Genomic DNA, 19,562 nt, shown 5'->3' with positions numbered 1-19,562 from the left:
AAAAAAAAAACAAGTTGATCTCAGCTCTTCTATAAATGCAACAATATGCTGTTTCATGAGCAGCGTCCGCTGGTAGGCTTGAAGCCGACTTACCGTTGACATCTCGTGGCCGGATTTACCGAGAGGCCGAGATCTATCTCAATATGTGGCGAACTGTTGATGGCTTCAAATCAGTTAATCTCATGGCCGGATTGAGATAAGAGACGCCACAGCTCGATCGCTCTATAAATAAATACGGTACAAGATTTTTAAGTGCCTTATTGCATTCTTGCTTTACTAAGTGGCGCCTAGTCAACTTCGTTGTCTGGAATGCCAGCAATGGCAAATAAAGTCACTACCCTACAGCAAACCAATATGCCTGAAAATGCACTTTTCCTGCTTTCTATACTCCTTTCTCGTACAGATAATCCTTTACCATTTTAGGTCAAGATATAACACATAGTAAAAAGCTCATAAGCCTCAAGGTATCAAGACGCAGTGGTGGTCACGTACCGTCGCTAATTGGCGCAGTTGAGTGGCAATGTCACCCTGCTGAGATTTACGCTCTTAAGCTAGAAGTTAGAGTTATCCTACATACCAACATCACAGGCGAAAGCTCAATCATTCCCATTGAGCAGAATTTTTACGAAGTATTGTCTTGCTTCTGAGTAAAATTTTGACTAGAAGAAGGACATGCCTCAATCTTGTTTTGTTGATCATCAATTGAGAAGATAATCATTAGACGACGATCTTTCAACATTCTGCGTCCCCAGCAGCGATCGCAATTACATCATCACCAAGCTCCGGCGCCGAAACAACCCACGTGGGTCGGGTCGAGCTTTGGCCTCGCAGCGCTAAGATTGCCTCAACAATAAACACGAGCGTGACCTTCACCGACTCTGCTTTACGAGGTCCCCTAAGACGAATATCGCATTGAGTTGAAATGCAGGGGCAAGGGACAAACAATAGTTCCTGTTGATCCGCTCGTATTGCCAGAAGCTCGTAACTGCATCAGGCACCAAATGCGCAGGGTTCAAGAATCTAAGAATAAATCACGCCCTGATTCGCTGAAAAAGCATCCCGCTATACTTGTACAGGCTAAAACCTCGTCTTAGCTATCGGGGTTCCCCAGGTCTCGAATGGGCTGGGCGGAAAAAAAGACGGGAAATCGGCAGATAGTGTCACTGGGAGAAATGCCTGGGCTATTCTGTCATGCCATGGAACTGGAGTTCTAGAATGTGAGGCTGGGTCTAAGCCTGGATCAAACGTTACCGTCAACTGATGAGCTGTAGTATCGGCTAGAGCGAACATCAGAGCTCAACACTATGGAGCCGATGATCCGAGAGATATGAAGTCATGAATCTATTAATACCTTTTTGCGAGATCTATAAAGACTCACTGATCAACCTGCGATAATCAACATTCTCATCATCAATCATCTCATCTCATCTTCTCTACAAACACTCTTCACTCACAATCACCAACCACTCTTCAAACAAACAAACAAACAACTCTTCCTACATACATCTCCTCCACTTCCAACCATCAAAATGAAGTTCACTGCCGCTCTCATCGCTCTCGTCTCCGCCACCGGCGCAGTCGCAGCCCCTGCCCCCGCCGACTCAGTCTCCATGATGGCCGCTTCTCCCCAGTGGACCATCCAGTCCCTCTCCCGCTCATGCGACAAGGCTGATACCACCTGCACCTGGAACTTCAAGATCAACACCGGCAGCGGCGCCGCCACCGCCTGCAAATACGTCGTCAAGGGCAAGCCCGCCTCCAAGGCCAACGGCGGCCCTGCCAAATGCGGCACCTTCACCATCACCTCTGGCTGGAGTGGTCAGTTCGGTGCCGACAAGGGCTTCACCACTCTCTCGGTCGTGAGCAGCAAGAAGCAGATCATCTACCCCAGCTACACTGATAAGCAGCTCGCTGGTGGCAAGGTTGTCAAGCCTGACCAGAGCTACTCCCCCGCTGCTCTCCCTTAAGCGATTATGAGATTTACAATTTAGACGGAGGATATGAGTTGGAGGATGAGCGATAGTAATGTTAATAATTGGAGGGTGGGATAGAAGCATATATATCAGTATAGACTAAATAATCTGTTACACGCCATTTTATGACCCATCCATCTCGGTGATCTCAATTGATCTTAGTTTATAACTGCATATATCGAGCTGCGGCTGACGCTGAGAAGTACACAAATCCCCGAAAAGCTTTCGGCAATTCCCGCCGATCGCCAAGCAATCGCTTCAGATGCGGGGTCACATCAAAAAGGGCGCAAGGCGGGAGAAACGTGGCCATCAAGATCTTATCAGATCAATCTAACTCGCAGCATCTCCAGTTCGCACTAAGTGAAGCGCTCGTTTTTCTCAGCTATAATGGTCTTCTATCCACCGTCATGGGTGCCAGACCTACCTATTGGTACTTAAAAATATCTCTAGCTCTAATGCATTCGCTAATTCACCCAGATCCTCCAGACTCCGTCAGCGTCGCCGAGTTCATGAGCTCGGAAGAGTATGGCCGGTATCCCATTGTGAAAGCCCGACATCCATACACGTGTGGATTAACTGGCAGAACGCGTACAGCTAAGGAGGTTATCCGTAGAGAGGATCTTCTTGCGCGGGGCATCGGCAAAGCCCTTCAACTCGACTCGCAATGCGGGTCGGAATGGGACCGCGTCTGCGTCATATTCTCTCTCAACACCGTGAGTAGAGTATTTCATAAATGGATCTATGTTTATGCTGATTTGAAGATAGATTGACTACATCCCCCTCACGCACTCCATCCATCGTTTGAATGGCATCGCCAGTCTGAGCAGCGCAGCTCTGTCGGCATCAGAGTTGGAGCACCAGCTCCGCGCCTCACGCGCAAAAGCTATCTTTACTTGTGCGCCCCTTCTGGACATCGCGCTCAAAGCGATAGACGCAGTTGGTATCACTCGAGAAAATGTATTCCTCCTTCCAGTGCCAAACGCTACAAGCAGGCATGGTTTCAGGACGATTGACGACCTAATCAAAGAGGGAGAGAAATTGCCTGAGTTGTCTCCACTGCAATGGAAGAAAGGACAAGGCGCTCGACAAACAGCTTATCTGCTGTATTCAAGCGGCACTTCTGGTTTACCTGTAAGACTTACACCCTTGCGAGGTATCTTTCGCTAATCATCGTTGAGAAACCCGTTATGTTATCACACTATAACATCATATCGGGCATCATACAAACATGCACATTCGATTCGGTCTCCAGGAAGGCCGATGGAATCGACATGCAAGTGATGCTCGGAGTGTTGCCATTCAGCCATGTTTTCGGGCTGATGCTCATCACTCACTTGGGTACTTACCGCGGCGACGAGATCATCGTTATGCCTCGCTTTGAGTTCGAGCCCTTCTTGTCGGCGGTCAGTCGCTTTCAGATACATCAGCTTCCAATAGTGCCCCCAATCGTGATCCAGATGCTGGACAGGAGGGAACTCTGTCGCAAGTACGACTTGAGCAGTGTCAGGTTTGTGTATACCGGTGCCGCGCCGCTTGGGAAAGAAACAGTAGATGATTTATTGAGCCTTTATCCGAACTGGCGTCTTGGACAAGGCTATGGTGAGATAAACGATTGACTGAAGTTGGAGTAGCTGCTGACACTTGGCCAGGAATGACAGAGACGGCGACTGTGTTTATACAAAGCAGCGAACATGATACAGAAGTCGGCACAACTGGATCATTACTTCCAGCAGCCAAGGCTAAGATCGTCGATCCAGATGGTAAAGAGATTACGGAATACGAAAGCCCAGGGGAGCTACTGATTCAGAGTCCAACGGTGTCTCTTGGCTACTTCAATAACCCAAAGGCCACCGTAGAGACTTTCTTCGAGGATGCTGATGGCCGCTGGATTCGAACGGGTGATGAGGTGCTGGTTCGCATGTCCGAGAGCGGCAACGAGCACTTTGTCGTTGTTGATCGGGTCAAGGAGCTCATCAAAGTCAAGGTTAGCAATACCTTTCACTTCTAACGTTTCTTGTTTGGCTGATGAACATATGAAAAGGGCCACCAAGTTGCGCCAGCAGAGCTCGAGTCACATCTCCTCACTCATCCCGCCGTGAGCGACTGCGCAGTCATCCAGATTCCCGATGCAAGAGCCGGCGAGGTTCCGAAAGCATTTGTAGTCAAAGCAAACCATGCAAGTCAGTCTGATGAAGAACTTGTGAGGGATATTCAACGCCATGTTGAGGAGCATAAAGCTAGATATAAGTGGCTGAAGGGCGGAGTTGAGTTCATCGAGGCTATACCGAAAAGCCCAACTGGGAAGATTCTGAGACGCAAGCTGAGGGATAGGGAGAGGCAAGCTAGAAAGTCTGAAGGAGCAAAGTTGTGAGGTTGCTGGCATGATTTGACTAGTTCCCCTGACAAATTCATGCAAGGGCTCAGATTTTAACTGCAATATAGACTACACCGAATAAATTAAGATATTAATATTAGAAGTTAGATCAGCGTCTTTTAATTATATACCCGCTACACCATCATCCAGCTGTGGCGTACGGCATAGTGTAGTGGCAGCCATTCATAGTGTGACCAATAATCAAAACTTCTTAGTTTCCGGCAGGCAAGGAATCCCAGGACCAGTTCCAACGAGTAACACAGTCCCTGCACTCCCAGCACGTATGGGAGTACCAGCGATACTGAGCTCCCGAAGAAACAACCTGCAGTTGATCAACTTCAGTCTGCCCGAGAGAAAGAACACAGTTCATGTTGCTGCTCCACTCAAAACCCCATGCGTAACAATCGGGGTTGGTATGGCACATGATCGCACACTGGACAGGCTCTCTGATTTCCGGCTTCCAATTAAGTGGTAGCTTTGTGTACTGTGATGGGTTGACAATCATGAGCTTTCCACCACATGGTCCTTGCTCCTTCTCGAAGGGTCTGTAGCAGATACCCTGCCCGTTCTCCCATTCGCAGGGCTGCTCTACTGGACCAGGTGTTGGGGTTCCTGTCACAGCATTGGTAGTGGCCGTAACGGTGGTGGGTGTATTAGGCTTAGGTGTCACGGAGCGGACGAGAGTGGTGGATTCTGCTGGAAGTAAAGAGGTAGTAGGATCGTCGTGGCAAGGGCAAGTCATGCAGTCGAGGCTATGCCAATAGTAGATGCCATCCTCGACGGAATCCGAGTTGGGATCAGCAGCCATTTCGAAGTCAGCATCAGAGAGTGAATGAGTGGAGAAACGACACGATCGCTCATTTGGCAGCCAAGCTGCGGACTTGCAACCGGGGTAGAGGGAACACCAGGCAACACACCACATCTGACTCCAGGGCGTAGAATAGTCACGGGGTTGCTCAACAGCAAAGCCTGCGCCATCACTTCCAGGCCATCGACCCCTATATTGACAGGTGGTGAGACTGCCACCCTGAGACCTCTCATTCCATTGACATCCATTTTCGAGGGATTTGGGGCAAGTGGATGCAGCAGGTAACTTGACAAGATCTGTAGGTTCGGCAGACTGAGTGGTTGATGCGGCAGACGTAGGAGAAGGCTCATCGTTACAAGGGCAGTTGAAGCAAGAAAGGTCATGCCAATAAAACACGCCTTCGGTGTCCACATTAGGGTCGGGACCAGGAACGAAGTCAGCATCCTGGACTTGATGCTCCGAGAAACGGCATGAGCGATCCTCTGGGATGAATGCAACAGACTTGCAGCCAGGGGAGAGAGAGCACCAGCCCAAACACCAAAGCTGACTTAAAGGAAGAGGGTAGTTGGCGGGACGAGGAACAAGATGACCTTGGCCGGTGGAACCAGGCCAAGAACCTCGGCTCGCACAGTTGACCATATCGTCGCCGTTATCAGGGCGCTTCCACCAACAGCCTCCATTAAGAGCCTTTGAGCAGAATGGTTGCTCAGGCGCTGTGCTGGTTGTGCCTACGGCAGGGGCGGTCGACGACTGGACGGAAGCAGATGTTGTTTCTTGCTCTTGGGCAGCAGAAGTGGTCTCTTCCTTTTGGGGGATAGATGTGGTCTCCAAAGGCTGAGTAACGGAAGTTAATTGTTGGGGGAAAGATGTAGTCTCTAGCGGTTGGGTGACAGAAGTAAGCTCTTGGTTTTGCTGGGAAGTTGTACTTTCTAGCGGCTGAGTAACGGAAGTAAACTCTTGAGGGAAAGACGTAGTCTCTAGCGGTTGGGTGACAGAAGTAAGCTCTTGAGGTAAAGACGTAGTCTCTAGCAGCTGAGTAACCGAAGTTAACTGTTGGTTTTGCAGAGAAGATGTACTTTCTAGCGGCTGAGTTACAGAAGTGAACTCCTGATTTTGGGGAATAGATGTAGTCTCTAGCTGTTGAGTAGCCGATGTGGTCTCCTGCTTGGAAGAGCTGGTTGTTGTCTGAGGATCAAGAGGAGGATTGGCACCAGTGCCAGTGTTACCAAAGTTGACAGCAAAGTTGTTGATGTTCTGCGGCGTGACAGCATTGGAGATAAAGACAGAGTCGACAAGCACAGTCGCTCCACCACCCATCAGACAGTTCATGGCAATGCGGAGAGGAGCATTGACCTGCGCAGGCGTCACGGCTTGGAGAACCTCGTTCCAAGACACAGCTGTACCAGTGCTGAAAACCCAGTTCTGATAGAAGACGGAACCACCGAGAAAGCCAGTCAGTTGACAAAGGTTGATGGCCGCAGGCGATGTAACGACAAGGTAGTAAAAGCGAATGGTGTAAGGCGTCGACAGGTCAAGGTTCGACATGCTCTGTGAGATACTAACAGAGATACCCAAAGCACGCTTTCCACTGCCAGTATTGGAAGCACTCATAGCAGCACAGCCTCGCTCAGTACTTCCAGGCTCTTCACGTCCAGCACCTCCAACGATACGAGCATCACCTTCAACCTCCCAGTCGGGCACAGAGAGAGGGTTGTTAGGATCGATCTCGGCCATATTTCCATTGGTGGCCAAGTTGCGGACTTTGGGGAGGGTAATGACATTTGTAGCGGTCGATGAGCTGGTGGCGTCGGTGGAGGATGTGACGAGTGAGGGGATCGTGGTGCTGGACCTGGGCTTGCAGGCGCTTCCGGCGACGAAGTCAACGGCGGCGAGGGCCGCCAATGCCAGGAAGGAACGCATCGTGAATGAGTGACTGGTTGAGCACAAAATTGGGACAAACAAAAAACCACAGTGTGGCGGGTATGAGAGGAGAAGTAAGATTTATAAGGCTATGGCCAAAAAGGTCAGACGATGCTCATTTAGCTACGGCAAAGACCGCTCAGATAATTCTCAATAGCCTCATGAGGCGCTTCATTCAGCCGGTAACTAGCAGACAACTACTGCAGTTCCTCACTAAATCTTCGGTGGTAAAGAGACAAAGCGGAATAAGCTATATCGCTTTCTCTCATCGTGACATTTCTGAGTGGATTTCTGGTGTTTTTGGGCGTTATTGGTGGACCCTTGGAACGTTCGGGACTCAATAGCTTTCAACGCTATTGAGCCCAAAAATCGATAACCTTTTAGAACCCCTGGCGCTAATTGACCTGCTAGGGCCGAATCAGAATAGTTGGAGGGCATAATTTCAGGGGTTTCGCGGCTAAGGCTTTGGGGACTGTTGCAAATAAATATGCTTGTCATTTTGTCGGTAGTTTTCACCCGAACATCTTTCTTCCTCGTAAAGGTAGTTAGAGCTGAGCGCTTTGCTTGAGTTGCTTTATCGCTTTGATCAGAAACTCTTTCGTTACAGTCTGGGTGTTCATATGCTTGTGCCCAGCAATGACACGATGTTTCGTGAAGGATTCGCCAAAGCATAAGCAAGATATTCCACCAGTGATTGAAATTCAAATCAATTTGGAAGACTCACAAGAAAATCCACCAAGTGTTGAAGCCAACCTGTCGGTAGACCCAGGACTCATAAGAGATAAGATTTGGTCACAACTGCGGCTAGTCAAGACCCAAGGTCGATGGGGAAGATAGAGCCACCAATTCTCAGTATGGTCTATATTGCCTCTGCTAGAAGATTGTTAACCTAGGGGAAGAAAGAAAAGTCAAGACCTCGACCCTAAAAAGACTTTGGTAAGCTAGTATAAATTAAGCCTAAATTTCAGAGAAACTTAGGATATCCTTTACTTAGTTTATTTTAGCACCTTATATTAAGGTCTGGTGTTTTCTTGGTCCCTCAAGGCAACTTTAGACCTTGAGCCCTAGCCGTGCTTTGTTCTATACCTATATGAACATGAGTCAGCAGAGAGCGATATAACTATAGTCTTTTCATTCGGATTCCTTGGTGCCCTGGATTCCTTCGCCCTGGTTCTTCTCAGCCATTAACTTCTTATAAAACCCATCCAATTTCCCCCATACTGGTCTATCCGGCCTATATCTATCCCTCAAAGCAACAACGTATTCCGTCTCCACATTCCTAGTCGTCGCATTCTCTACCAGAAGGTCAACTATCCCGATCCCCTGCTCAATCTGACACGCCTGGCTCAACGCTGAGTATTCACCGTCTCTTGAGTCTATTCGCGCGCCTCCCTTGAGGAGCAAACACAGAGACTCTTTGCGCGATTCAATCTCGCCTCTCGCTTCTAGAAAAGATGTGCCCTCTTGCACAGCATCAACCATCAATTCGAAGAAGTCTCGGAGGATATTATCATGTTTGTTCTCGTATATTGCTTCGCGTGCCATTCCTCCGGCGTCGAGAAGAATTTGTAGGCATCGCGCGTCGGACATTAGGAGTGCTGACAATAATGGTCTTGGGTCATCGAGTTCGGGATAATCGAGATCATGGGGTCTGTCCATTTTACGGGGTTTGCCTGGATCAATTCCCTTCTGGATGAGGAGACTCAGTAATTCCAACCCGGCCTCTCTCTTCCTCTCCGCGCGTTCCGGCGAACATCCGGACATGTCTTCCCTGTCACGGCCATCAATGCAGTTACTCAGCAGGTGAAGGCAACCATCCTCGTCCTGTTGTATCGTAGGATCGGCTCCTAGCTGCAGTAGTTTAATCGCAGGCTCAAACTTTCTCCTCCCGATGAGCATGTTCAACGCTGTGCCCCCATGCCAATCTCCCCACTGAGATTCAGCTTCCGCATCCAGTGGGACACCCCATCGGGCTAACTTCTCAACTATCTCACAGGCTGACCCCTGGTCTTTGCAATGTTTAACCCAGTGAAGTGGTGTCTGTCCCGTAGCGTCTCGGTGTGTAGGACTGAAGCTTTTATGCTGAATGAAAGCATCAATCGCAGGAAGGGAGCCTTCTGCGATGGCGCAATGAAGCCCAGAGATGTTGCCCTCATCACAAATCACCGAGTGAATAACGTCTCGCTCCAGTAACAACTGAAGGATTTCATGGGTGCTGTGGCGTACGGCATAGTGTAGTGGCAGCCATTCATACCTATTCACCACTCTTCCATACTTTCGACAATTGCAGAGCGTGTCTGGCCACACATCCGTACTGGCGCCATTATCAAGAAGCCATCGCACAATCGCGAAGCGCTTCTGAAAGATAGCAAGATGTAGTGGCGTTGCAAGCTGCGCCCGTTTGATAGGCCCACAAATGGGAATAGAGTCAGGGTCTTCCTCGGAAGGGATGTAATCGGCAACGTCGTTGATCTTATTGACATCGGAGCCATGAGCAACGGCCAGCTTGATCGTAGAGAGTGAATCATGATCGACGGCCCAATGAAGGCATGACCTGAAGGCCTTGTCGGCGGGGCATGTCCAACAATGCTGTGGATCGTGTTCGTGAGTCCATGGATAGCAAGGAGGTAGACCAGTTGCAGCAGCGTTGCGCTTGTAGAGGACCGGGTTGAAAATAGCGTGAAACGCGTGATTGACGCGAGACAGGCGCGAGAGGTCTTGGGGCTCGCAGAACAGCGACAAATGTTCGGCCAGTTCAAGCGGCAATGAATGGAAGCTCATATTGCTGGCCTTGACGTTTGAGTGGTTTTAGTAAAGAAAGGCGTTTCTTAGTATCAAATCAATCAGGTTGTGGGACAATGATATGATATTGTTAGGCAGCAGCCCCGCCTTATATACAATCTTGGCATTCAGGTCATGCTTACGCCCCCCCAGAAAGAAGAATTCCTAGTTCTTCTAAGCACATATAGCCTCTTGAGACGTTGCATCTGAATTCCATGCGCAACATGAAACAAGAAGAAGAATAGTTGATGACGCCCGGGACTTAGGAAATATGAGACCCATCTACTTTCTTCTCATATCCCCCGAGCACCCCGCACTGAAAACCAAAGTATGAGAAACCCGTGACAAGAGACAGCTACTGATTAGAATATTCGCCGTATGGCGCCTCTCTCCACTGACTCATGGTTCGCAATTCCGATTCACTTCCATACAGCACAGTCATGAATACCCTATCAGAGACAAGATCCGGCTCTGAATGAACAGGGCTATCATCCCTCCCCCAGCTGAACCGAACGATTTGACCGCGTCCGACCTGAACTCTAGGAGTGTCTTTGAATGCAGTGCCAAGCGACTCTCGCAATAGATCGTCTGCGTCGTACATCTCGTCTTCAGAGGGCTCAGGGCCATCGTTTTTATTCCTCCACCAATAATACCGCGCTTCCGCTTCGTGCTGCGTCTTGAAGACATGTTCGTCCGGCTGAAGCATGAGCGTAGATGGCCCGAGTAAGGTAAGCGCATACTTGCTCCTCACGACGTCCTCGCGCCCTCTGTCATACTGAAACATAGGGCCATCTTGATGCCATCTGGGGATTTTGAATGCGTTGCAAGGCTTTGTGATGCGGATGGTCAGCCAGCATGCTTTTTTCTCTTCGATGTTGCCCGAACAATCGTTTTGTGTGGTCTCTAGGAACGCCCTGGTTTTGGGTTCTAAGTCCTGCTCTACTGCGTCGGTATTCCGAGCGAGGAATTTCGAGGCCTCAATAGCAAGTGAGCCGTCAAAGGGGCCATAGTAATTGAGTGTTAAGTCTTGTTTTGTAGACGTGATGCGGGGAAGTTCGATAGACTCTGGAAGAATTGCGCATGGTGAATGATCTGACATGTTGAGATTTGAGATGGTAGATTGCGGGAGAGTGGGTGAAGTTCATTTTCTCCCTTTGGTGATTAAAATACCAGATTATTCAATGACTCAGGCCGTGTATGGGCACTACTGCCTAATATTAGTGCCACCATGACTGCGTGCATTGATCTTACACCTATCGTGAGCTGTGCCACCTCGAGTCAAGCTAAGCGCCGTCCGTGTCAGCCTTATCAAACAGTAAAATCAATAACCCGCTCCGGGGCACCAAGAGCTGATCCCACTACAAGTCATTGGCTCAGCGGTTGAACCGGTAATTTCTCCATCAGGAAATCACCGAGCGCCGTTACGATAAATATTCACATCCAGCCTTGTCAGCCCGTCACCGCTTCACATCACAATCTCACTATCACCCACAACAATGAAACCAACCAGCGCGATCCTCTCTGTGCTCGCCTCGCAGGCGACGGCGCAGCTCATCGACATTCAGATCGGCGACACTGCCAGACTCGACATAATGCGCCAAGCAGCTGAAGCTCAAGTCAACGGCAACACGGCCAAGGCCCACGCATTAATGGATCAGATCCGCATCGCAGATGCCGCGCACGAAAAGAATCTCTGGAAGACTGATTGTCGCGTCAGCTCTCAATTCGAAGCTGAGATCTACACCGTCCAAGATCCTTCGCGCGCACCTAAGGAAATAGCCTGGGCGATGGACTTCCTCGACAATCACTGGAAGACTGATGACGGTCGCGATCTTCCGTATCCTGGGGATTTCGATCGCTTCATGCACCCCGATGGATTCAGAGTCATGCGCACGGATTATAAGAAGCTTCCATGGGCGGTGCGCAAGTACCATGAGGAGCTTGTCAAGGAGGGCAAGCAGATGGAGCGCAAGTTCATCGCTGAGATTGATGGGAGCGCGTTCTTCGCGCCTGGTGTTGTTACGTGGTTGGCGCCTTTGTTTGCGGGGAGTAAGGTTGAGCCTGGCAAGGATGCATGCGAAGGTAAGTTGATTTGATTCGTGAAAGGGTTTGAGCTAACGGTAATAGATGACCTTGTTGACTTTAGCAACTGGGATAAGAAGAAGCAGGCGGGTGACGGTGCTAGGTATACCTTTGGTTATGGTGGTAAGGTGCAAATTGGGGACCATATCACTGTTGAGGTGCATGCTCAGAGGTCTTCTAAGCAAGGTGCTGAGAAGGAGGCTGTGACTGGGGGAGATGAGGAGACTGAGGGAACCGGGGAGCTGTAGACTGAGAAAGCACTGTAATGATTTGCGGCTTATTCTCAGTGGGATGGACTGTTCAGGTTGTGCATCTGTCTTGATGTTTCTATGATACGAAGTAATGAATTTCTGTTTGTTCATGATTATAAGCATTAATCGCCTATCTGTGCCTAGAAGTTCCCTGGTAAGAGGTTATCCACGCGAATTAAGGACGATTCTATAATGGCAAATGACATCAACATCCAAAAAACAATCAGCGCTTTGTCTTCTCCGATGCTTAACATTTGGCTTCAAATAGGAAGCAATCTATTATCGCGGCCAAGTATCCTCTCTGATGCAGCATCAACAACATGCTCCGTAACTCAGTAGCAATACCTCGAAAAGTATATGACTAGCTTTAGGATACCCCCGGGAGGAATTACTATCAGCAGCCAGAAATTTCGGCATTTAAGCTCGACGACTTTATCTAAGCTTTTGTCCATATTCCTACACAATATCTTCTTCAACCATGGCCCAGAAGGCACACAAACCCGATTCTGGATCCAAAGACAAACCGGTTTCTCACAAGAGCAACAAAGACACCGCATCTATCACTAAGACCGATAAGAAGGACGCTACGTCGAAATTGGGCTATGAGGTGCCGGGGACTGACTGTCCCTGTAAGTGCGGGTGCGATGAGTTGAACATCACATTCAAGGTCCATGAGAAGCAACGAATCATATAAGGAGGTATTTAATGGTCACACAGTCATTCTTAGGTAGTCAACACAGGGAATTGGAACACGGCATCTATTCGAGATGCAGGATTTTGCCTAGAAGCTTCTGCAACAGCACTGAATGCTGAAACTCAATGCACATCGTTTGCAACTTGCTTCATCACAGACCGCTGTCAAACTTGAGTTTGATTGGCGCCTGCGCGTATTTGAAGCTGAGAACTTGGTGTTATCAACAGCAAGATTAATATCATAGAGGGCATGTACCTATGCTCGGGAAACTGGCTGCGCTGTTGTAGCCACTGATTCACTTCGACCCGCCATCTGGCTTCGGTGAGATGGCCGAGTTGGTTATGGCGCCAGGTTAAGGTCAACCTTAACACCAATTTCCTGGTGGAGCAATCCTCCTGGGTTCGAGTCCCAGTCTCATCAGATCTTCATTTTTGCACTTGCTCACTTCTGCTGTATCTCTAATTGACAGCCTCGTGAAAGATATAAATACCTTCCAGCCGTATTGTCTTCTCTCAATCTTCTTCTTATTATATCTACGAGCATTCTAAAAAAGTTTCAACCGATACCTCATAAACAAAATGACTTCATCAACTACAAACCCAGGCTCTAAAGCTACCAAGAAAAGCGACAAGAAAAGTGATGTATCTGCCACCAAGCCAAAAGCTTCAACAAAGGCTGCAGTACCTGTGCAGGATACCAAGAAGCACAAGAGAGAGGGACCAGCGACCTCAATCTCCACGTTTGCTACCGAGTATGTTACTGTAGATGTGGCTGTTCCTCACCGATGATTGAATATGGGAGTCGCCCGACGTATGTGGCATACTGTGAGATTACATCCTAGGAAGCTTTATTATAGTTCACAGGACAGCAAGTAATATAAATACTTATATCCTGAACCTATCTCCTGGTGTTAATTAGAATAGCAATAAACTTTTCTATTATATAAAATCTTAATAAGAAATAACTTCCCAACAGGCAAGCAAGTAAGCCTAGTATAAAAGGGCATTAAGAAACACTACCTGGAATAAAAAAGAGGTATTTAATTTTAGAGAATGGGTAAAAAGTAATCACAGTCGACCACGCCAGGAGTCGAACCTGGAATCTCTAGAGATTTCTCGATTTGCTCGGAAGCCGAAATCTAGCGCCTTAGCCATTAGGCCACGCGGCCGGGTTCTCAGATGACGATGGCCTCATTTCGAGGATCCATACACTGCCATCGTGCGAAAGTTCGACGCCTATTGGGTAAGATTCCTGTTTTCCCCTCAAAATTCTCTCGAGTATGCATTTGGTCGTAGTTGGGGGAAGGTTGGAATTGGGAATAACGATGCGAGTGGTTATACAGCAGATCTAGCTGACTTCAACCCCAACCAGCAGGGCATAGATACTCTAAGGTTTCAGTGCAGCTTCAAAATCGTTCAGAAACTTCCAGAGAGTCTTCTCCTTCCAGCCCTTTTCCTTCCAACCATTTGCTTGCTTTGGGAACATATCGATAACACCAAACATGGTCGTATCATGTGCAAAAACGAAGAAGACATTGTCCTGAGCATCTGCTTTCTGAGCCTCTTTGATCGTCTTTATCGCCAGTTCCTTATCAAAGCCAATTGCTGGGTCAAAGAACGTTTCACCAGCGGCCCGTCCACGCTCGACGTTCATGTCGTCGAAAGCACTCCCGGGGCATTGTGAGAGGTGAAGACGGAGAGAATCTGAGAGCGATAGATGTTCTGAAAGATTCGATGGGTACGGTAAATACTGTGATGGACGTAACTCGCCACCATGATGGCACAAATCACCGCCCATGAAGATGAAGGTGACTGGACTGGTAGTTGTACGGGCAAGACCTGCTAAATGGCCAATATCATGGCCTGGCGTGTCAAGAAGATAGAATGAACCATCACCGAAGAAGTCGACGGCACGAAATGGGCCAATCTGGAAGGGCTTGAGTTCAAAGTCGATCTCTCTGAGCTCTCTGCCCCTGCAAGCTTGTCAGTTACTTCAGAGAGAAACCCCGTTCGTGATACTTACTCAAAGTCTACTTCACGCATAGGAGAGTCTGGGTCAGCGGGATATCCAGGTAAAAATGCTTTCTTGAACCCTGGACCAACGACGAGATTTGTTGACCCAGGAAAGGTTGTGATATCTCCGATATGGTCAAAATGGTGATGACTAGGCGAATATCAGTAACTAATACACAACGCAGATATTCCGTACTACGAACCTCCATATCACGCTATCAATCTCCGACGGCTGTACATTGTTTTCAGCAAGAATATCTGCAACATTCTTCGGAACATCCACGTTCCAATTCGAATTTCTTCTTATTGTATCAGCGTACTTTCGCGAGAACTTCTTCAACGGCTCCTTCGGAACAACCAGATCAAAGAGTGCTTTCCTCCCCGAAGAACTTTCAACGAGAAACGACCATGTTGTCAGTGTTGGCATTGAATCGAGTCCTTCCATAGCCGGTTTCATAAGATGAGTGAGCGGCATACCCGATAGTCTCAAGCTGGAGTCGATGATACTGACTTTGGCGGCTTTACCGTCTGGCACGTCGAATCGCGGTCGTTGAGCCATTCTTGGGAGGTGATTGAACAGGCGATGATTTGTGTTGCTTGCGAGTTTGTCGGGGAGAATACATTGCGATAGCCTTTATACTGGCGGTCGGCAGACGGGTAGTAAGGTTAGAACGGAAGACACGGCTTATAAATTACGACGTCATAGGCGGCTTACTCAAGCGATACGGGGTTTGAGCCATTGTCCGCTTTGATAATCCGCCTTTACGATTCAGTCAAGAATAAACTCATAATCTGAGAAACGAAGTTGGTATTTGTTATTCGACTAAAACAAACATCACAGCTGTAACGCAATTTTTGTGGGGTGGTATCACATACCTCATGAATTACATCTCAATTGGATGAAACTGACCCATTTCATATGCAGCACACAATTCTCACTCATGTGCTAATGACCCCTGGTCCGACTAAGAATGGTCAGCGGGCAACTTGTCGCTTGAGGAAGTAAGCTCATTGCCAAGGACTGCTGCCATAGGTTCAGGATGCTCAACTCTCACGGCTGCAGGGTAAAATGAAAGAAATGCCCCAAAACAGTAAGCATATTGTCGCCAAAATCTCACCATACTCCACAACAGCTGCGACCACAAGACGCACTCTGCGGCTAAACGAAAAACATTGACGATTTGGTAATGTTGAGTCAGAGAGGCACAGCTCTTTATGCCATCTATGCTTAAAGTTAGGGCGTGGCTGACATGCAGACCATATCCTTGATCATGCCATGTCTATTTCAGCCCTACGTAAAAATGGTATTAAGAAGCCAAAAAGCGCTTTTTCTCTCATGTCGACTCTTCTCGTATCGAGAGACCTTATGATCGACCACGATGACGGATTGTAAACGCCTGTTGCTGTTCACTAATAGTGACTTCGGTCAAGCCAACGTAGTCCTCGCTACAGCTCACGAACTCGGTCTTGCCCGCCAAGATGTCGAAATCCATATCGCCTCATTCCAGGACCTAAGAAGCGGAGTGGATGATGCCTCAAGATTCATGCAAACAACAGCAGCTCAACAGAAGAAGAAGATACCTTGCCCCTTTGTGTTCCACGAGATTGAAGGAACGAGCTGGGGACCGGCTACTAAGCGTCCAGAAACGGCAATTTTCGAAACGCTCGAGCTGACTCCGGGACTCGTTAACTCGGCAAAAGGCGTCGCTATTCTCCCAGCTGTCATGATACCTTGGAGCCCAAAAGAGTTTCTTGATATCTACAAGGAAACGGAACGGGTTTTCGATGAAGTCAAGCCTGATCTGACGATCGTTGAACCGCTGTTTACGCAAGGCTTGACCTTCTGTCACCACCGAGGTGTCAGGTGGATGGTCCTTTCACCGAATACAATTAAAGAGTTTGCAGTCCCGGTGCAACCAAAGCTAGCTGCTCTGTGGAAGTACCCGATGCAAGTGGTCCATGCTACTACAGATGTAAACACTTGACTAACCGCAGTAGTGCTTGCTCGGCCTTGCCTTATCCCATACCGTGGAGCCTCATCCCATGGAACATCTGTTTTGGCTTTGTGGCTGGATACACTCTACTCACAGATACCCGATTGAAAAGAACAACCGAGATACTCCGCAAGGAGGTCGACACTTCCATAGCTTTGATGACGATGATGGAGCTGGGGGTATTGAAGCCGGCACCACCAAATCTTCCCATCCTTGTGGCTAGTAGTCCTGATATAGACTACCCATTCAGCGTCATACCTCCACAGCTCACATCCTGCGGTCCCATCATACGAGCTGCTCCGCCCATCAAAGAAGTCGACGCAAGCTTGGCAGCATGGCTCAGCCAAGGTCCGACTTTATACGTCAACCTGGGCACGCATCACAAATCTAATCCCTCTGAAGCTCATGAAATGTCTGAAGCTTTCAGAAAGGTCCTTGAACACGCTGATACAATGCAACCTGCGGGGAAGCCCCTTCAAATTTTGTGGAAGCTGGGACGCGTACTTGACGAAGAAGGGAACGCTCCAAAAAGAGACTCTTACACTGGCGAATGGGCATTGGTGACCGATGAACTACAGGCTTACATAGAACGAGACAGAGTCCGTTTCACAGACTGGCTCGTCGCTGAGCCAAAGTCTGTCCTCGAATCGCAAAGCATAGTTTGCTCCGTGAGTCACGGGGGAGCTAATTCCTTCTATGAAGCACTATGGTGAGTTCGTTTTCGCAGCCTGTCGCATCTCCTGACAATATGATTAGTTCTGGCATACCTCAGGCACTTCTACCTGCTTGGACAGACTGTTATGATTTCGCGAACCGCGTTGAGCTACTCGGTATTGGACGCTGGGCTAATAAGGAAGCAAAGCCTCGATGGAAAGGGGAAGAGCTCGCGGGGGCGTTGTTGGAGATTCTGTTTGGACCGGAGTCCGCGGGGATGCGAAAGAGGGCAGAGGAGATTGCGAGTCGTCATCCGGAATGGAAAGGTCGGCAAATGGCTGCTCGAGAGATTCTCGCCTACTTAACGAGGATGAAATGATTGGAGGTTGGGAAGCATCGCTAAATGTGATCTAGGGTGCGTGTTAGACTTCAGGAAGTCTATAGATGAGGTTATGCTGATGACAGTATGAGGTCAGAGATACTACATTATAGAAATTGAATGTTCTGTCTGAGATCAATATAGTGGTTACTTCAACAGTGGCTGCGCGGCTTAATATACGCTAAGTATATTAATGTTAATAATAAAAGATTCTGTTTTGATAAATGCTGATCTTACGGAATATTAGTGGCATGGGCGCAAAATGTAGCATGACGTTCTAGCGAAGGATTGAAGGATCGGCAACCTCGGCACGTTTTAGGTGAGGAGAAAGACTAGGGAAGATCCGAGGCGCGTCTCACTGACCTCAACATACTTTCAAACACTCCCCAAATTCATCAAAATAACTTGTAAATCGAAGAATACTCACAAGAAACGACAAAATGGCAGATGAAGTTGAACCCAAGAGATTGAGTCAACCATTCTCAATCCCAGACCCGACCAGCTTCTCCAACTTCCAGCGCGACATCTACCAATCCTTCCGCCCACCGATCTTCTCAACAAACCCCACAGAATGGGAGTCCCTCGCCAAGGAAAAGATCCCCGCCACCAATTTTGGCTATGTCTACGGTTCAGCAAGTAGTGCTGCTACTGCGAAAGCGAATGGTGAGGCGTTCAGCCGATATCGCCTCAAGCCGCGCTTTCTCGTTGATGTCACCAGGCGCGATGTTGACGTCGAGCTGTTCGGTACAAAGTACAAGAGTCCGCTGATTGTAGCGCCTATTGGTGTGCAGAGTATCTTGCATCCTGATGCGGAAGAAGCCACGGCGAGAGCGTGCCATAAGGTCGGCATGCCGATGGTTCTATCGACTGCTGCGACGCGCACAATTGAGGAGGTCGCTGTGGCGAATGCAGATGGCGATCGATGGTATCAGCTGTACTGGCCGAAACCGCAATTCGAAGACGTCACTGCTAGTCTTCTCGCGCGCGCAAAAGCTTCGGGCTACAAGGTCCTTGTCGTCACACTTGATACCTTCTCACTCGGCTGGAGACCTACAGACCTTGACACGTCGTATTTGCCATTCATCTGGGGCCAAGGCTGCCAAATTGGTTTTTCGGATCCTGTCTTCAACAAGCTGTTTGATGAGATGCAAATGAATGACTCGCGAAGTATTGCAGAAAAGCTTTCGGAGCTTTGGACGATTATGAGAAGGCCTGGGACTGTGTACGGCGCCGCAAGGGTCCTCGCTAATGCAAAGACAATGATCAAGTCGAAAGCTTGGATTGACGTGATCAACTCCGGTACATATCGTTCGTGGGCCGATCTGAAAATATTGAAGGATCTCTGGGACGGGCCAATTGTTCTCAAGGGAATTCAGACAGTCGAGGACGCCCATCTTGCCATTGAGTACGGCATCGATGGCATCATCGTCTCCAACCACGGCGGCCGCCAACTCGACGGCGCCATAGCATCACTCGATGCACTGGCGGATATCGCTGCGGACAAGAAGGTCAAAGACTCAAATCTCACCCTCATGTTTGACAGCGGTGTCCGGACTGGTTCAGATGTGTTGAAGGCGCTGGCTCTTGGTGCAAAGGCAGTCCTTATTGGAAGGCCGTATGCTTACGGTCTTGCGGCGGGT

General features: G+C 48.7%; 9 protein-coding genes and 2 non-coding genes across 11 annotated transcripts in view; 6 read left to right on the top strand and 5 right to left on the bottom strand.

The window, feature by feature from the left end:
* Positions 1-1,529: 1,529 nt before the first annotated feature.
* Positions 1,530-1,967, top strand: FPRO_13903 (uncharacterized protein; the record flags this gene model as incomplete). Its single annotated transcript, XM_031218869.1, has 1 exon — positions 1,530-1,967. The coding sequence occupies one exon, from the start codon at positions 1,530-1,532 to the stop codon at positions 1,965-1,967; it is 438 nt and encodes a 145-aa protein (XP_031084685.1).
* Positions 1,968-2,360: 393 nt separating this feature from the next.
* FPRO_13902 (putative phenylacetyl-CoA ligase) lies at positions 2,361-4,344 on the top strand (the record flags this gene model as incomplete). The annotated part of the gene is made up of 6 exons (XM_031218868.1): positions 2,361-2,403; positions 2,451-2,686; positions 2,739-3,104; positions 3,152-3,572; positions 3,623-3,957; positions 4,015-4,344. 6 exons carry the CDS (start codon positions 2,361-2,363, stop codon positions 4,342-4,344), a joined length of 1,731 nt encoding a protein of 576 aa, XP_031084684.1.
* A 214-nt stretch (positions 4,345-4,558) lies between these two features.
* Positions 4,559-7,075, bottom strand: FPRO_13901 (uncharacterized protein; the record flags this gene model as incomplete). Its single annotated transcript, XM_031218867.1, has 1 exon — positions 4,559-7,075. One exon carries the CDS (start codon positions 7,073-7,075, stop codon positions 4,559-4,561), a length of 2,517 nt encoding a protein of 838 aa, XP_031084683.1.
* A 1,131-nt stretch (positions 7,076-8,206) lies between these two features.
* On the bottom strand, positions 8,207-9,856 carry FPRO_13900 (uncharacterized protein; the record flags this gene model as incomplete). The annotated part of the gene is made up of 1 exon (XM_031218866.1): positions 8,207-9,856. The coding sequence occupies one exon, from the start codon at positions 9,854-9,856 to the stop codon at positions 8,207-8,209; it is 1,650 nt and encodes a 549-aa protein (XP_031084682.1).
* A 355-nt stretch (positions 9,857-10,211) lies between these two features.
* FPRO_13899 (uncharacterized protein) lies at positions 10,212-10,955 on the bottom strand (the record flags this gene model as incomplete). Its single annotated transcript, XM_031218865.1, has 1 exon — positions 10,212-10,955. The coding sequence occupies one exon, from the start codon at positions 10,953-10,955 to the stop codon at positions 10,212-10,214; it is 744 nt and encodes a 247-aa protein (XP_031084681.1).
* Positions 10,956-11,352: 397 nt separating this feature from the next.
* On the top strand, positions 11,353-12,186 carry FPRO_13898 (uncharacterized protein; the record flags this gene model as incomplete). Its single annotated transcript, XM_031218864.1, has 2 exons — positions 11,353-11,938; positions 11,984-12,186. The coding sequence occupies 2 exons, from the start codon at positions 11,353-11,355 to the stop codon at positions 12,184-12,186; spliced, it is 789 nt and encodes a 262-aa protein (XP_031084680.1).
* A 1,017-nt stretch (positions 12,187-13,203) lies between these two features.
* Positions 13,204-13,303, top strand: tRNA. Its single transcript is given in 2 exon segments — positions 13,204-13,241; positions 13,260-13,303. It is a non-coding gene; the product is annotated as a tRNA-Leu (tRNA).
* Positions 13,304-13,957: 654 nt separating this feature from the next.
* Positions 13,958-14,051, bottom strand: tRNA. Its single transcript has 2 exons — positions 14,015-14,051; positions 13,958-13,993 (listed from the first exon to the last, which is right to left on the bottom strand). It is a non-coding gene; the product is annotated as a tRNA-Arg (tRNA).
* Positions 14,052-14,269: 218 nt separating this feature from the next.
* FPRO_13897 (uncharacterized protein) lies at positions 14,270-15,454 on the bottom strand (the record flags this gene model as incomplete). The annotated part of the gene is made up of 3 exons (XM_031218863.1): positions 14,270-14,855; positions 14,906-15,046; positions 15,099-15,454. 3 exons carry the CDS (start codon positions 15,452-15,454, stop codon positions 14,270-14,272), a joined length of 1,083 nt encoding a protein of 360 aa, XP_031084679.1.
* Positions 15,455-16,274: 820 nt separating this feature from the next.
* On the top strand, positions 16,275-17,922 carry FPRO_13896 (uncharacterized protein; the record flags this gene model as incomplete). Its single annotated transcript, XM_031218862.1, has 3 exons — positions 16,275-16,834; positions 16,894-17,598; positions 17,646-17,922. The coding sequence occupies 3 exons, from the start codon at positions 16,275-16,277 to the stop codon at positions 17,920-17,922; spliced, it is 1,542 nt and encodes a 513-aa protein (XP_031084678.1).
* Positions 17,923-18,362: 440 nt separating this feature from the next.
* FPRO_13895 (uncharacterized protein) overlaps positions 18,363-19,562 on the top strand; it is a gene marked incomplete at both ends in the record, with an annotated part of 1,412 nt that continues 212 nt past the window's right edge. Inside the window, one exon of the mRNA XM_031218861.1 lies at positions 18,363-19,562. This exon is cut by the window's right edge and continues 18 nt beyond it. Coding sequence (XP_031084677.1) covers positions 18,363-19,562 — 1,200 coding nt within the window.

The sequence above is a fragment of the Fusarium proliferatum genome (assembly GCF_900067095.1).
Source record: "Fusarium proliferatum ET1 genome assembly, contig: FPRO_scaffold008, whole genome shotgun sequence".
Classification (NCBI taxonomy): Eukaryota; Fungi; Ascomycota; class Sordariomycetes; order Hypocreales; family Nectriaceae; genus Fusarium; species Fusarium proliferatum.
Note: the sequence above shows the minus strand (reverse complement) of the source record. Positions and strands in the feature narration are given on the sequence as shown.